Here is a 15538-nt window from a genome sequence, read left to right as displayed (position 1 = left end):
TTTCTAATCTTCAGTGTTACTGTGTTAGGTTTATAGGCATGGATTATAAGCCAAAGATACGTGACCTAAGCTGAAAAATAGTTTGATAGTCCAAATATCAAGGTAACAAATTGAAAGAAAAAACTTAAATTAATTGTAAAACCAAATTCCAAAATTCAAATTTGGCTTTAGCTTACCATACAACGAGTCAAGTAGACTGGTGCGAGATATTTATAGGTGGAGACAGGGGGGACGGGCAGAGGACTAGCCACCTTCAACGAAATTATGTAGGGGCTATTACATTTTTACACTGATTTTGAAGTCTAATTATAATTTTACCCTTGCTTTTTAGTTGACGTTTTTTTCCCTATTTTTTGAAATGAAGCAGAGCTTTATCCTTGATTTGGATGTACATTTTAACGGTGTTAAGTCATGAGTCAAATACATATATACCCTTGCTTATTATTGCATATTTACCCATACTTTTGAATTTACCCCTATTTTGTAGATAAAACCTACAATTATTTTGAACTGAGATTTTGTGAGATAATTTATATCTGAGCTGAACTTGAACAAAATTTTGACACATGCAATTTCATCCAAAACGAGGTCAGAACATTTATTTTATAAGCGAAAATAGGGAGCAGCACCCCTCAACCATGCTCGCCTTGTGCAACTGCATACGTCACCATCGACTCAACAAACACCATCGAGGTGAGGTGTGGCCGTGTGGGGCCCGTTCGGAGCTCGCGTCCAGGAGCTGCCGCCGCCTGGTGCTCGCTTACCCGCGCTGAGGAGCTACTGCCGCCTTGTGCTCGTGTTGAGGATTCGCCGTCTCTATCTTGCGTCGTCGCGCCGATGACAGCTCACAGCCGCCGCCGCTGTCTGCTGCTCGCGTAGCCGCACCGCGCGAGGAATCGCCATCGCCGCCGCCGCGTGGTGCTCGTGTATTGAGGAGTCGCCATCTCTGCATACTGCTTGCGTCACTGAGCCGACGAGCCGTCGCCTGGTGCTCATCGCTGCGTTGGCTCGTCAGATCCACCGCCGCCGCCTGCGCATGCTAGAGGAGAGTGAACAGGTATGTTAATACTCAGGGTCAGGGGTAGAGTAGTAATCTAATATCTTCTAAATTATTTTTTCCTTTTTCATTTGTATTTCTTCAATTCAATATTATGGAACCACCAAACTGCCATCCATACTATTTCAGAAAAGCAGGGGAAATTCGTACACCGTAAAGTTAGGGCAAAATTGCAATAGAGATTAAAAGTTGGAGACATAAATACAATTTGTCCCAATTATGTACCAAATTTGTTATATTTAGGCCCTTCCAGTTTAGGCTTTGACGTGATCTTTTATTGGAGCTTCCTGTTTTTGGTTCACGGTCGGGACCTCCAAGCACCAAGGAGTGATCTTTTATTGGAGCTTTCACTCGCGTCTCTCGGTGTCTTCGCTTTAATTTTAATATTTAGAAAACCATAGTACTACTAGAGGTTATTACTAAAATATTACAAGGTAGATATTTTACTGGGTTATTTTACAAGAATATATTTTCAATATTTTTTTCCAATTTGCTTAGACTTCTGTTGTTTAATTAAGAAAAGGAAAAGAACATTATATTGTTATTAAATGCAAGTTTGTTGTAATAATTTTAACTTAAAAATATGCAAGTCTTTAAAAGAGGGAATTGCTCTAATCTTAGCTGGTAGAAAATTGTGTTATCTGTAGAAAAGCTTGGAATTGACACATGTTGAAAGAATTTTTTCAGAGTACTACATTCATGGCCACTTGGCAAATTAGCTTGGCCTCCTCGTGTCTAAATCAGCATATCACGAAAAGAAATATCACATGCAGGCCTATTTTAGAGTTGAGAAAATTTAGAAAATACCATCATAGAAATTCGTGAATTACAAAATACCATCGTATGTGAGCAGGACTAGTGGATTCCAAGAATGACATGTTAATGACACATTGGGTGGTATTTTTTTGTTACATGACTTACGAAAGTACTAGGCAAACCGGCCTAATAACCAATAATATTGTTCAATCTTGGAGTTAGAATGGAAGTTCAGAAAACAAAGGGTATAGAGTACAAAGAGACTGTCTAAACAAATTTTTCCAAGCAATTTTGTGGGCAATGTTCTAAAATTGAAATTATATATTTTAATAAAACTGTAGCAACGATCTAATACATTCCAATTAATATTTCTTATACAATGCAGAGGAGACGTAGATGATGTTTTTTCACCTTATTTTAGAAGATTATCGATCCAATTTCACAGGCTAGCTATTTGTGTACTGGTTTTTGTAAAATCAAAGGTGTTTTTGATTATTATTCTGTGATGAACAATTGGCATCGGAGATTATTAGTTTTGTTATTTGGAATTTATTTACGAAGTGGTTTTAGAGATGATTGGATTTCACAGGTGAATATACAGGTACTGCTGTTTTGGGACCGGTCAGACCGGCGTGTATTGCACGGTCAGACCAGCGCAGCCCACGACCTGACCGGCCGACTCTGTGTCGGTTTCGGTTTCGGGTTGTTTGTTTGGATATCCATGATTGTTTCATGATTATGGCTTCTAGATGGATACTATACGTATGTAATACTGTTGTTTGCTACTAATGAGTCAAGTTGGAGATAGCTTGGTCTCGGAATATGGTTTCTTTGTTTATTTCATGTGTAGGTGACTCGATGCCTCGGGAGAGTATTTACGGTGATGGACCGAGAGTCGGCTTGGGGATAAGACGACGTCCGTGGTGGTCAGAGATCATGCGGGATACTTAGGCTAGAGTTGATGCACGTGGTTGATGGAGATTCCATATGGCATACGATGGAGGTATTGTGTGCGTATGGGATGTGGAGTCGAATTTGGAAGGAGTCCGAAATTGGTATGATTGGTTATGTAAAGTTTGTGTCTTGTACTAGAGGGTTTCCTAAGGTGTTTAGGACTTCTAGTATGAGTTTGGTTTGTGGCTTTAGGCTGCCTACCTCGGGTATAAATAGAAGGGGAGCGTGAGGCTTCCCGGTATCGCTTTGGAGAGCAATTGAGTTGAGTTTTGAGTTAGGGTTTCGAGTTTAGTCGAAATTTTTGTAACGAGTGCTGTTGGTGCACTTTGTAAACACAGAAAGAATCAATAAGTCGTCATCTACTTTAAGAGTTCTTCGATTTGTGTTTCACCAGGTTTCGACGGTCTAACCGGCGACTCACCGGCGGTCAGACTGGCGGCAAGGTAGCGGTCAGACCGGCGGGAGCGAGGCGGTCAGACCGGCGGCGGCAACAGGCGCGTCAGGCGACTTCGGCGGTCGGACCGGTTGATCTATACCGGTCAGACCAGCGACATCTGAGCGGTCAGACCGGCAGATCAATCTCAGTCAGACCGACTTCCGTCGAAATTGAGGGTAGCTTTTATTTCCGCTAAAAATTTTCGGTTTTTGGGTATACCAACCATTCACCCCTCTCTAGTTGGCTTAGTTATTGTGATTCGATCCTACAGTTTTTGTTTGGAAAAAGGGAATGAAGTGGAAATGTTTTACACGCAAGTATAAGATTGAAACTCTGAAAAATTGGCTTGAAAGATAAACAATAAATACCATATATTGAACTTTTTGATGTAATTGAAAGAAAAACAGTGAAGTGCCTAGGTATTGAACATTGGACATTGATTTGTCGGCAGAAATAATTGACCGAGTATACATATTCAGAGGGACTCAGCGCATGAAGAGTTAAAAACAGAGTTCTATAGTTTAGATAGATATTGCCAAATCTCGTTCTGAAAAAACAAATATAACATTGTAAGCCCAAGAAGCTTCCACGAATTAATGTCTCTCAAGGCAACCTTCACCTGGTGTACTCTCATATCATATTGACTTGTTGACTTGTACTAGTACACTAAGTGCAGTTGACAATTAATCCATTCTGATTATTATGCAACAACATACTGAAGATGCACACGCATGGATGGCATCGTTCCCATTGACTGATGCTGATATTGCTGCTGCCTGCTAAAACCCTTCTAGAATTATTCATTATCAAAGCATCGATCAGCTATGAACAGGAAGACCATATATACCATCCATTATTGGATCTTATATTTGATCTCGTCACTTGTTCAAATCCAATGGAGACAGGGCACGTCATTTCAGACCTGAACAAGATAGAGAGAATTGAAGCTTCCTAGGAAATGGGCCTTGTGATACTTGTGTTATGTGTGCTTAATTCGATCGGTTTGGTTTTGTTGACAAATCTATCACCCGTGTCAACAAACAACAACTGGTTGATTAGAGATGGCTAGCATGCTGATGTGGCTAATATTCAAAAGTATGCACATTGTCTTGGACCCTTGGTACACGACAGATATAGATGGCCGTTATTAACTAGCTGTTGGATGGGGAAGGCAGTGGTGGCAGCTCTACTAGTAATCAAGCACATGGTGTTGCTGCAGGTTTAGTGAAATTAACAATTACGACATCATGATCACACTCAACCATTCTGTCATGCATATGTATACCATTTAAAAAATGATGCTACATCACATACAATTAGTTCAACCAGACCGGCTTTCGTCGCCACGTCGCCCACACGCAATCAACACGGGTCTCCCCCCCCCCCCAACGTCGCCCACACGCAAGCAACACGGGTCGAAACCCTACCACTGCCACCGCCCCCCTCTTCCCCTACCCCCTACCTCACCGCCGCCGGAGCTCACCCAGGAATGCGCCGGCAGGCCTTTCCACAGCGCGTGGGGAAGTGGCGTTTGCCGGCGTCGGGGAGTGACGGTGGCGAGGCCTCCAAGCTAGGTAGCGGCAGATCTGGCACCGCCGTCGCCAGATCTGGCACCGGCGGCGGTGACGTGGAGTGGCACGATGCGGAAGCGGCGCGATCGTGTGGGTTGCGGCTGCAGCCGGCTCCGCTGGTCAGCAGCGCGTCAAGACGAGGCGGTAGTGGCTCTTGCGGCGCGAGGTGGCTAGTGAGGCAGCGGAGGCCAACGCTCGCAAGGCAGCATAGCGCGGCAGCTAGCTCCGGTGATCGGCGGCGCGTCGAGACCTTCTTGGGGGGGGGTGCGCCGACGACCCGGTGGCTCCGCCACCCCCCCCCCCCCCCAAAACCACCCTCTCCCCTCCTTTCTCTCTGTGCCGCCTCTTGGCACAAACAGTTGGGGAAGGCCGCGCCCTCCCCAGCCCCCTACCAGCGATCCTCTCTGCGCTGGTGGTGAAGTTGGAGGTGGTTGTCGCAGTTGTCTGGATTGTCCCGTGAAGCACGGAGTTCCTCGCCGGAAACATGGTCGACACCGATGTCTTTTGCCCTGTCTTCAGTTCTTAGTTCCTCTCCAGGCCGGCCTTGCCTCCTTGCTGCCTTGATGCTCCTCCCTTTTTCTGGCCATCTGCTTCCAGAACCGGCCATGGAGCCTTTCGATGGTTGAGGAGTTTGTTTGTCCATGTTGGTAGTCCTGTCTGTTTGTATTCAGGGCTCTTAGTTCTCACCGGTGCTTCAAGTACCCTATGACTATGTGAACCTGTTGTAGTGCCAAGTTTGGAGCGGTTTGCTTACCTCTAAGGTGCGAGAGTTTTTGTGTACTTAAGGCGGAGTCGAAGCTACTGTATCAGGTTAGCAGATGAGCTGGGCAACGATAACACTCAACACTCTTGCTCTGGTTTTGTGGATGTCTTGCATCCTTTAAGGGAGTCCGATGCGAAAGCCTTGCCTGGTCTCCCAGGATCGGCGACATCGACGCCTGCGGGTGCCGTTTCCTCCCTGGAGATGTTGTCTTGTGGATCCCCCCCCCCCACTTTTGGGTGAAAACCCAGTCCAGTTGTTGGGCGGGCATCGGCAGCGGCTTATGTCGTTGTTCACCTCCTTAAGGTCTTTTGTAGTTCGTAGTCATTCTCTCACAGGCTTTTTATGTCTTCTGTATATGGTTTTGCCAGTTTTCCTCTAGCAAACCGTGCAGTTGTATGATTTTTGGGCCCGGTTTTTCTTATAAACAGGGTCAACTCTCTTTTAATATATCCGGTAGAACTCCTACCATTTACTGTTTAAAAAAAGAGGCTACCAATATAGCTGCAGTACTGTAATTGTTTTTCCTCTATGGCAATCAATAAATGCAAACTTAGTTGTAGAGTTTTTATACATGTAATTAGGGTGAAAATGGAGCGGATACGGACGTACAGATGATGCTCTTACCATATTTTTTTTTGTTGGATTGGAAAATGAATACGAATAGATCGGATATGCAAACAAATACGGATTATCTCGAATACAGATAAGAATCAAACCAAATGTGATCGGATAAGAACGGAAACAAATATTTCTCGAAACAAGAAAACCACGTAAACTTCTAATGGATACAAATAGCATCACACATAATTAGTTTGTTTTATATAAAAAGTTTAATAATAGACTAAACAATGTAATTATGTTCAACATGTTGGTATAAATACATGTCTAATTGATATTATAACATATAATATATATAATAATTTTAAAAATAATTAAAATTTAAATAATATTAATAGTGTGGACTAGTGTTGTGAGACATTACTACAGATATGATTATCTTGGACGTGACCCCCAATAGATTGCATACGGGCCATAAGTGTCCCCGTCTACCATAAAAAGGCTTTCTCGTGTGGCGATTGATGGGTCGCATGCGATAATGCGGTTGCTTAAGAAGCCTGCATGCGACAATAGCCGTATTATCATAGGCGGGCCTCTTAAGGCGCCACATGCGATAATGCATGCAACCCCTTAAGAGACCCATCTTCGATATACACCCATTATCGCATGCGGACATCTTAACCAAGCGCATGCACTGCTATAAAAAAGGCACATACATGTCAGCCTTATAGGTGCCAGAATAGCTAAAACCGGTACTTATAATGTTTTTCCCACCTTCGCGGGCTAAGAACATATAAAACCAACACCTTTAAGGAACTGTAGGTGTTAGTTCTAGAGAAAACCAACACCTATATTATAGGTGCCATTTTTTTAAAAAAAAAGCCAGAACCTTTAGTATATTATAGATGTTGGTTAATTAAAAACCGACACCTAAAAGCCGGCACCTATACCAAACCGAGCTGACTCGGCGAGCTGAGCGCCAGGCCGATCTTATCCACTCGCCCCTCCCACGCCTCTCTCTCTTTCTCTCCCACGCCTCTCTCTTTCTTTCTCACTCACGTCTCTCTCTCGCGGCGGCGGCGGCGGCCACACTATCCCCTCCGCCAAATCCGGTGGGAGGGGAGGCAGCGGCCTCCGGCGATGGTGACAGCGGTGGCCTCCAATGGCAACAGGGGCAGCGGCTGTGCATCCCTTCCGCCAGATCCGACGGGAGGGGAGGCTGCAGCCTTCATCGACGACAGCGGCAATGGCCACGTCCTCCCTTCCGCTAGATCTAGCGGGAGGGGAGGTGGCGGTGGCTGCAATGGGAGGGGAGAAGGAGGCTCGCCCCTCCTCTCCTCCTCTCCATCCGCCGATGGCAGCAGGGGTGGGGAAGGACGCCGACACCATGTGTTCAACATCGTCCATTAAAGCGTCAACGTCGTGTTCTTGATGTTTTTGTCCGTAGTCATGTGTTCTTGTATGTTGTTGATGTCTATGTGTTGTTTGATCTGGTTGGGGTGAAGGGGAGCTGTTCAATGTATCGGCTCGAGCCGATGCATCAAGCCAGCTGTTTTTTTTTTTTTTTGGATTCTTGAGACCTCAAAGGTATCGTTTCTAGAACTGGCACCTTTGATTGCTCTTATCAGTGTCGCTATCTGGGTGTCGATTGGAAAAATATATAGATGGGCAAGAACGGCTGCTATGTTCAACCATCACCTAAAAAAACAATTAATCGAGCGCCGTCCACGTGCACGATTGCTGCTTAATTATTAGATTTGGATATGTTACCTTTCGAAACAAAAATATTGGACATTGGCTCGGGACTCTGATTGCTTTCTTCCTGACTCTAGCTAGCTTGTTCTTCGTTCGTGGTGCAAGTGGGATCAGATTTATAAACCAAATGTTGACTTTCCAGGGATTAACTTTACTTTTCTGACTACTTGGCAACTACTACTAGAAGGAACAAAACATACATTTGGCCGGCTAGCCAATCAACCATTCCATGTCATGTCGTCTTCTGCCTGTCGTGGGCACATAGATATGTACTACTACTACTGCTGCTGACTCTTCTTCGTCTCGTGTCGATCGTTGTTTTGATTTGACATAATCTCAAAATTCTGATCCATTCTAAAACCCGATTGAGTTAGGCCGTGTTTAGTTCTTTACCCAAATTTTTTTAAAATATACGGACACACATTTAAAATATTAAACATATAAACTAATAACAAAACAAATTATAGATTCCGCATGTAAACTGCTAGACGAATTTATTAAAACTAATTAATCTATCATTAGCAAATATTTACAGTAGCATCATATTATCAAATCATGACGCAATTAAGCTCAAAAGATTCGTCTCGCAATTTACATGTACAGTGTGCAATTAGTTTTTTTTTCCATATTTAATGCTTCATATATGTATCCAAACATTTAATGTGACGAAATTTTTGGAAGTTTGAAGGAAACTAAACACAAGCTTAGATTTACTCATCGTCGTTTAGGAAAAAGTTTGACTATACCCATCGGATTATTCCCGCGGCGGATCTTGATTATATGAAAATTAAATATTTTTAGAAGTAAACTTGACAAATAAGTTTAGAATAAGTGATCTAAACCATGCAACAAAAGTTTTTCGTTTGGAAAACATATTTTTAGAGGCATACAGCAAACACTGATTTGTTTTACAACACAGGCATACAACAAGCATAGTTTACACGCGGACATCTGAAAGTAGTTCGTGTACTGAATTGTACCCATCTTTTAAGTTTGTGCACCACTAGTATAATTTACTTAAATATATAATATATTATTATAATTGTGTAGATAATTCACTATAATAATCCAGTGAACAATCTATTTCACATAGGGGTCTTAATTAGAAGAAATATGCTTGACCAAGCATGTCTGATCAGTTTTGTTGGTGCCTATGCTTGCAGCGGAGAAACTAATTAAAACCAGCTTATAGTCTAATAATTAATATATTTTTCCGAAGAACAATTAGTATGCAACAAATGGGTACCAATTTGATGAACATGCATATATGGTGACCACTAGCTAGCTTCACGTGCATAACATCTCAACTCTCAAGGGTTAATGAGTTAGCAAAATCCGGTGAGACGTGCATATGAATATTTAAGAGAATATATGTAATTACAAATTTTTATATGTGTGTATGTGTGTGTGCGCGTGTGTATATAAGATGTAGGGCATCCACAATATAGTGCAAAAATAATCCATAAGTAATACAATATTTCATTCAGCCACATAGCAATATTGTGTAACTAGTCCATAGCAAAGAAATAACAAAAGCTACCCATAAACATATGAGTTGCCTATAGAGAATAAAATATATTATTTGTTTCTACTTTCTCTCTCCTCCTAATACTATTTACTATCTATATACTCTCTCCAGTTTTATAATTTTTGACGTTTTGAAGAATGACAAGGTCTTTAAAATATATATTTGACCTTGTTTTTCTATTATAATATATACAATAAATAAATGCACGTTTACTTTTATTATAGAACTTTGAAAGATAAATCTATATACGATGTTCTAGTTCTTTTAAACTAAATAATTTTAAAGTTATTGATAATCAAAGTTATTAAAGTTTGACTACAATCTTGTCCAAAACATCGATAATGGAACTGAATTAAGGGAGTACATTGTGAAGGTTACTATAGTTAAAACTCGTATATGTTGATCCCATCTATACGGACTACTTTTGTTATATACATTGTTGTTGCCATAAGGCCATGTACAACACGTGACCCTAGCTTGTGGTCTCACGACTCCACGTCGGAGCCGACCCGAGCTGGCACGCCTGCTCGTGGTCTCGCAGGCGCGCAGCGAGCTTGTAGAAGAATCGAAGGAAGCACCGCGCCTGGGCTCGCGAGCCATGAAGCCACGAGCCGAAGCCTCACGTTGGAGGAGTCGGAGCCCCGGGCGTCGCCTCGTCCGGTCCCCCCATGCAACTGCCCCAAATCCCCATCTCGTCGTCGCTGCCAGATCCGCCGCCGCCGCCGCCGTGGTCGTCGTCGTGGTCGTCGTCGCCGCCAGATCCGCCGCCACCGGTGCTCCCTGCCGCGAGCTCGCGCCGGAGAGGGGAGGGGAGCAGCCAGTGAGCTCCCCGCCACCAGATCCGTCTCCACCGCTGCTCCTCGCCGCTGCCAGACCTGCCACCACCGCTACTCCCTGCCGTCGACCTCGCGCCAGAGAGGGGAGGGGAGAAACCGGCAAGGGGAGGGGAGAGGAGAAGAGAACCGAGCGACGCGATGCGGCGGTGGAGAAAAATCGAAGAGAGAGAGAGAGGGGAATAAAAAAGAGAGGGGGATGGGAAGAGGCTGACAGTGGGTCCTAAGTTGTTTAGGGGTGTACATATATTTCTTTGTTACTGTAGGGTTCAAAATATAAAGTTTCAATAGGTTTTATAATACAAAGGCTGATATATAAATAGATAGGGGCTGACATGCAAAATACGTTTTGGAGTGGTTTCCACTGTGGGTAGTGTGACCTTTGTGTGGTTCTATCCTACGTGGCGTCTTGAGACCACGGTTGCTTGTGGCTACCATTGTACATGCCCTAAGAGCCTTAAGTCTGAAAATGTTTTTTTATATACCTCATGATGCATGCTTGTAATTCACTTTTCCCCTGATGATAATAGAATCTCAGCAGAGAATAAATGAAATGAGACATATAGTATAGTCAAGCCTACACACAGTCAAAAGCCGGTGACCCAAGCTGATGCACATGCCAGGGCCAACAAGCGTATGTAAACTATTCTCAACTGTATGAAATATTAATTCTCTATTCGCCCGAAAAACGAGAATTAATTAATTAATGTGGCGTGAAACACGTGCTCCATTTGCTTTTTCCATTCTGCAGATTGGACCGTGGCGGTTGGAATTTGCCATTTCTGGGAAGTTGCGAGAGTATACGTTGTACTACTCCTACTACAACAACATATACACGACACTGGCCGGAACAACAAGTAGCACTGTCTGCATCTGAAGTCTGCTAGATTTCCATGCTTACGTATTTGTCAAAAGTCAAGTGTGCTGGCTGTGTGCAAGTACTAATAATCTACTACCAGTATTCCTGATCGCATTTTTTTCTTTGTTGTGTATGCATGTAGTCCATCGATCGCCCGCTGTTTGGTCAGTAATATAATCTACTCTTTGGAACTGAAAAGTATGTACTCAATTTAAATTTTGTACTAGCGCCCGTGTGCACGTTGTTTCATGGGCGCAAAACTTGACCTGCGCCTAATAAAGCAAAGACTGATGAAAAAACTGTTTGCGCCTTTCTACACGCAACGCGATCACAGCGATTTGATTTGTCGTACCGTAACTAATTTTGTGCTCGATCTCTTTCATCACTTCAGTAGGGTGCTGATTTTTTTTAACCAGCTGTACGTACTTATGGATGCATATAATTAAGCTACAGGAGTAACCGAACTTTTCTAAGCAATAGAAAATTTTGTGGAAAAAAAAAGATTAGACACCTGGAAACAATACATTCCTTTGCATGGTGCGGTGTATAGTGGTGGTGTATTGCAGGTGATTTGCATGAGATCGACAGAGCAAGGTACATTGCACGCTGCTGTCTTCCTGATAGGATCGTTTTCTTCACGTTATTGAAATACGGCGCATCCGGCGTACTTACTCTGTCCTAAGAAAAAACAAGATACTTTTTCTAGTATAACAAATTGGATAAGAAAAACTCTCATCAATACTAGATTGGTCTTTTGTGAATTCCCTCCATCTACGGAAAAATGAATCTAGCTAGGACTGGATATGGTACATTTATATTCATAGTATTAGTCCGATAATATGTTGTGTTTTATAGGACAGATGGAATATGTATTATCATATCTTGTGCAGAAAACAAAAGGTAGTAGTCTAGTCTAGCATCCACAGTTCCACACGATACGGACCCATCGTTTCGCTTATTTGTCGAATAAGTCAAACGGCATATTTGTAAACGAAAAATAATTTGTGAATAAAACTTTTATATATGTGTTTTTAGCGATCTAAAATCAAAGATTAAAAAATAAACTTCGATGAATAAAATCTCAAATCCACTTCTAAATTCAAGATTAAAAATTTAAATTTTGACTGATATATATAAGTATAAGCGAAAAGATAAGACTTATATGCAACTGGCCGCCTACTTGTCAAACAGAAAGTACAGGCCCCGTTCATCCCACTGCCTGCCTACTTGGCGCATGCCCAGGTCAGGTGGGTCGACCGTCGACGCCAGCCAACTACTCACGTCGCGTGCGAGCAAATCGAGCTGCCCACACCAAAACCACGCCCGTTTTTTTTTTTTTTCAACCGTCTTTTGCAAGTTGCGCCCGCGCGAACCAACGTAGCAACAACATACGGCCGCTGCGTTTGCGTGCCGCTGACCACTGGACTAAAGCCAGCCCACACAGGCAGAGGCAGCCGCATGTTTGCTTTGACTACGCACACGTACACGACTTGTTCACTGCCATATGCCTCTCCCCAAACGTGCGTGCGGCGTCGCGTCGCTCTCGATCGGTTTGATTTCTCTCCATCCCTAACTATATATGCGCCACCGCGTGCGAGGCTAGCTCATCATCCATCCATCTCCCTGCAGCTACGTACTGTACTTGTTAGCAATCAATCCCATCAAATCATCCACCGCTCGCTGCTGCTGCTACGTACTATACAGCTTGATTAATTAGGTTTTACGACGACGGCAACGGGGACAGATATGACGGCCGCCCTGCAAGCGCTGCTCGACCCGACGGCGCTGTCCTTGGGCCTGCCCACGCCGGCGATCAACAAGGAGGAGTACCTCGCCATCTGCCTCGCCGCGCTCGCCTGCACGCGGGCGGGGAAGCCCCTGGTGGGAGTGGGAGGCCAGCAGCAGGTGCAGGCCTGCAATAAGTGGCTGTGCCCAGCGCCCGCGGCGCCTGAGGAGCTCCGCTTCCGGTGCACCGTCTGCGGGAAGGCCTTCGCCTCGTACCAGGCGCTCGGCGGACACAAGTCCAGCCACCGGAAGCCGCCTTCCCCGGGAGACCACTACGGCGCCGCCGCCGCGGCGCAGCAGCTGGCATCCGCTGGTGACTCGAAGGAGGACTCGGCGTCGTCAGCGGCCGGGAGCACTGGCCCGCACCGGTGCACCATCTGCAGGAGGAGCTTCGCGACGGGGCAGGCGCTCGGCGGCCACAAGCGCTGCCACTACTGGGACGGCACGTCGGTGTCCGTCTCCGTCTCGGCGTCCGCGTCGGCCGCCTCGTCGGCCGTCAGGAACTTCGACCTCAACCTGATGCCGCTGCCGGAGAGCACAGCCGCCGCCGGGATCAAGAGGTGGGCGGAGGAGGAGGAGGTGCAGAGTCCACTGCCGGTCAAGAAGCTCAGGATGTCCAACTCATCATACGCCATCTTGTAAAAACAAGAGATCTGCCCATTGATCGACTCTATTGAACAGAGTCTATTCTTTGATTTTTTTTTTCTTTTCAACTCATTAATTGTTTGGTTTCTGTCATCGAGTATGCAACAAGCTAAGCTGGTGACCATGGATCTTCCAAGATTGATTGTCGCCAAGGGACATATATGGTTCTAGGAGTGTTGATTCATTTGATTCTTTGTATATTTGTTCAATCTAAAAATTAATTTACTCAATCTGCTCAATATATATAGACGCTATATTATTACGACTCCATCTGCTCTGTTCATTTTCTTCATTTTATATTTTAATTTCCAAAAGTAAAATTTGATCATGATTTGTCAACCTAAAAGTATAATGTTTTCACACAATATTAGTTTTATAGCTATCACCAACGGTTCAAGTTTATAATCTAGCTTAATGTCCTTTTCAAATAAAAATATATACCATATAAGGAGGACACTTAATTACTTGATGTTTTAGATAATAACACCGGCTTTGGCGCAATTTTTTTCATCATTTTTATTTACTATATATTCATAAAATGTAAAATTTAACTATATAAAAAAGTGATATTTAGACATAGCTACTAATATAATTTTTAAATATCAAATTTAATAATGATATCACTGTGAGTCTCTATGTGGCCTTTGTTAATGGACAGATTAAACACAAAAGATTTACTTTAGAGAAAACAATTCAACGCTCAAGGAGGAACCTGATGTGTAACATGCAATATGACAACCGCAGAGTACTCTTTACACCTCTTTTTCACATGTCCCTTTGCTCAAGAATGCTAGAATTACACTAGCCCTAAACTGGAATCTAAACATGGAGTTCATAAAACAATATACACCACAAGAAACAACTTCTCACACACATCCTTCATGGAAGTTATAGCAATCGGGTGTTAGAATATTTGGAGCAAAGAAATGATCTCATATTGAACAATGTGCAAGTTAATTTCGTCAAATGGAAAGCAGATTTCAAGGAGGAATTTAGTCAGCATAAGCATAGAGTAAAAGAATTAGACAAACCCTTCTGGCAATCATGGATACACAATGTTACTTAATCTATTCTTTTTTGTAATCTCTTTTGTAATTTCTTCCATTTCTTCTTCTTCTTTGTAAATCCTTTCTGTAATCTTTTGTGTAAATTTTATATCATTTTTAATATAGCACAGTAGAAGTTTATTCTGCTGTTTATACCATCAAAAAAAATCTAATTTAATATTTTCCAACTATTGAAAAGTAATATTTTGAAGTCCGGTAGCACACGAAAAACTCATATGAAGAACACGCAACAACCTAAATTTGGTTCCTTCTAATAAGTGTGTTTTCATTCCTGCATTTCAAATGTCAAAATTCTAAACCAATTTATTTTATTAACTCCATCTTTTGCTCCTCAGCTTATCAGTCGCCACCAAAATTTAATGTTTTAAACATAATTTTAGAGTTTATTTTGATGTTTATAGTAGTTTATTTTACAGCATTGGCTTTAAGTCACTAATAACACATATATAAAGTTTTTCCACAAATAATTTTTTAGCTCCATGGCTTATAATCAGCTATAGATTTTACAAACATTGTAAGCCTAACACAGACTTCCAAAAATATGTTGTAGAGGGTGTTTGGCCTGTCCAAAAGTTCAGGCAAGCCTCCATGTTTTCAAAATTTACCCCACATCATGTCCCCTAGCTATTCACCTTCCTTGATGAATATAGTGGCCAGACCATAACTTTTAAGGGAGAGAAGAGCATGGGCTAGAGGCTCAATGGGTGGATGCAAGGTGTACACTGGGATCAAAGGGAGAAGCTAGCTAGGGTGGTAGGGAGTGTAGAGTTGGGAGACAATGGACACAAAAAGGGAGTTGTGGCGAGAGAAGGGGAGAGAGGAGAAGCTTGTTAGGTATGGGATATGGTTGCGGCAGTGTTGAGATAGGCGAAGGGGAGTGAAGAAAAATGGAGAGGGCTGATAGTTATAACTCTGGATCATGTTTAGATGCTAGTACTCCCTCCGTTCCAAAATATAAGACACAACCACCC

At 43.1% G+C, this 15538-nt stretch overlaps 1 protein-coding gene across 1 annotated transcript; it reads left to right on the top strand.

Moving 5' to 3' along the window:
• The first annotated feature begins 12680 nt into the window (after window positions 1–12680).
• On the top strand, window positions 12681–13730 carry LOC127768191 (zinc finger protein 36). Its single transcript, XM_052293729.1, has one exon. It carries the CDS (start codon window positions 12817–12819, stop codon window positions 13495–13497), a length of 681 nt encoding a protein of 226 aa, XP_052149689.1. The 5' UTR covers window positions 12681–12816; the 3' UTR covers window positions 13498–13730.
• Window positions 13731–15538: the final 1808 nt, after the last annotated feature.

Source organism: Oryza glaberrima, chromosome 3, assembly GCF_000147395.1.
Source record: "Oryza glaberrima chromosome 3, OglaRS2, whole genome shotgun sequence".
Classification (NCBI taxonomy): domain Eukaryota; kingdom Viridiplantae; phylum Streptophyta; class Magnoliopsida; order Poales; family Poaceae; genus Oryza; species Oryza glaberrima.
Note: the sequence above shows the minus strand (reverse complement) of the source record. Positions and strands in the feature narration are given on the sequence as shown.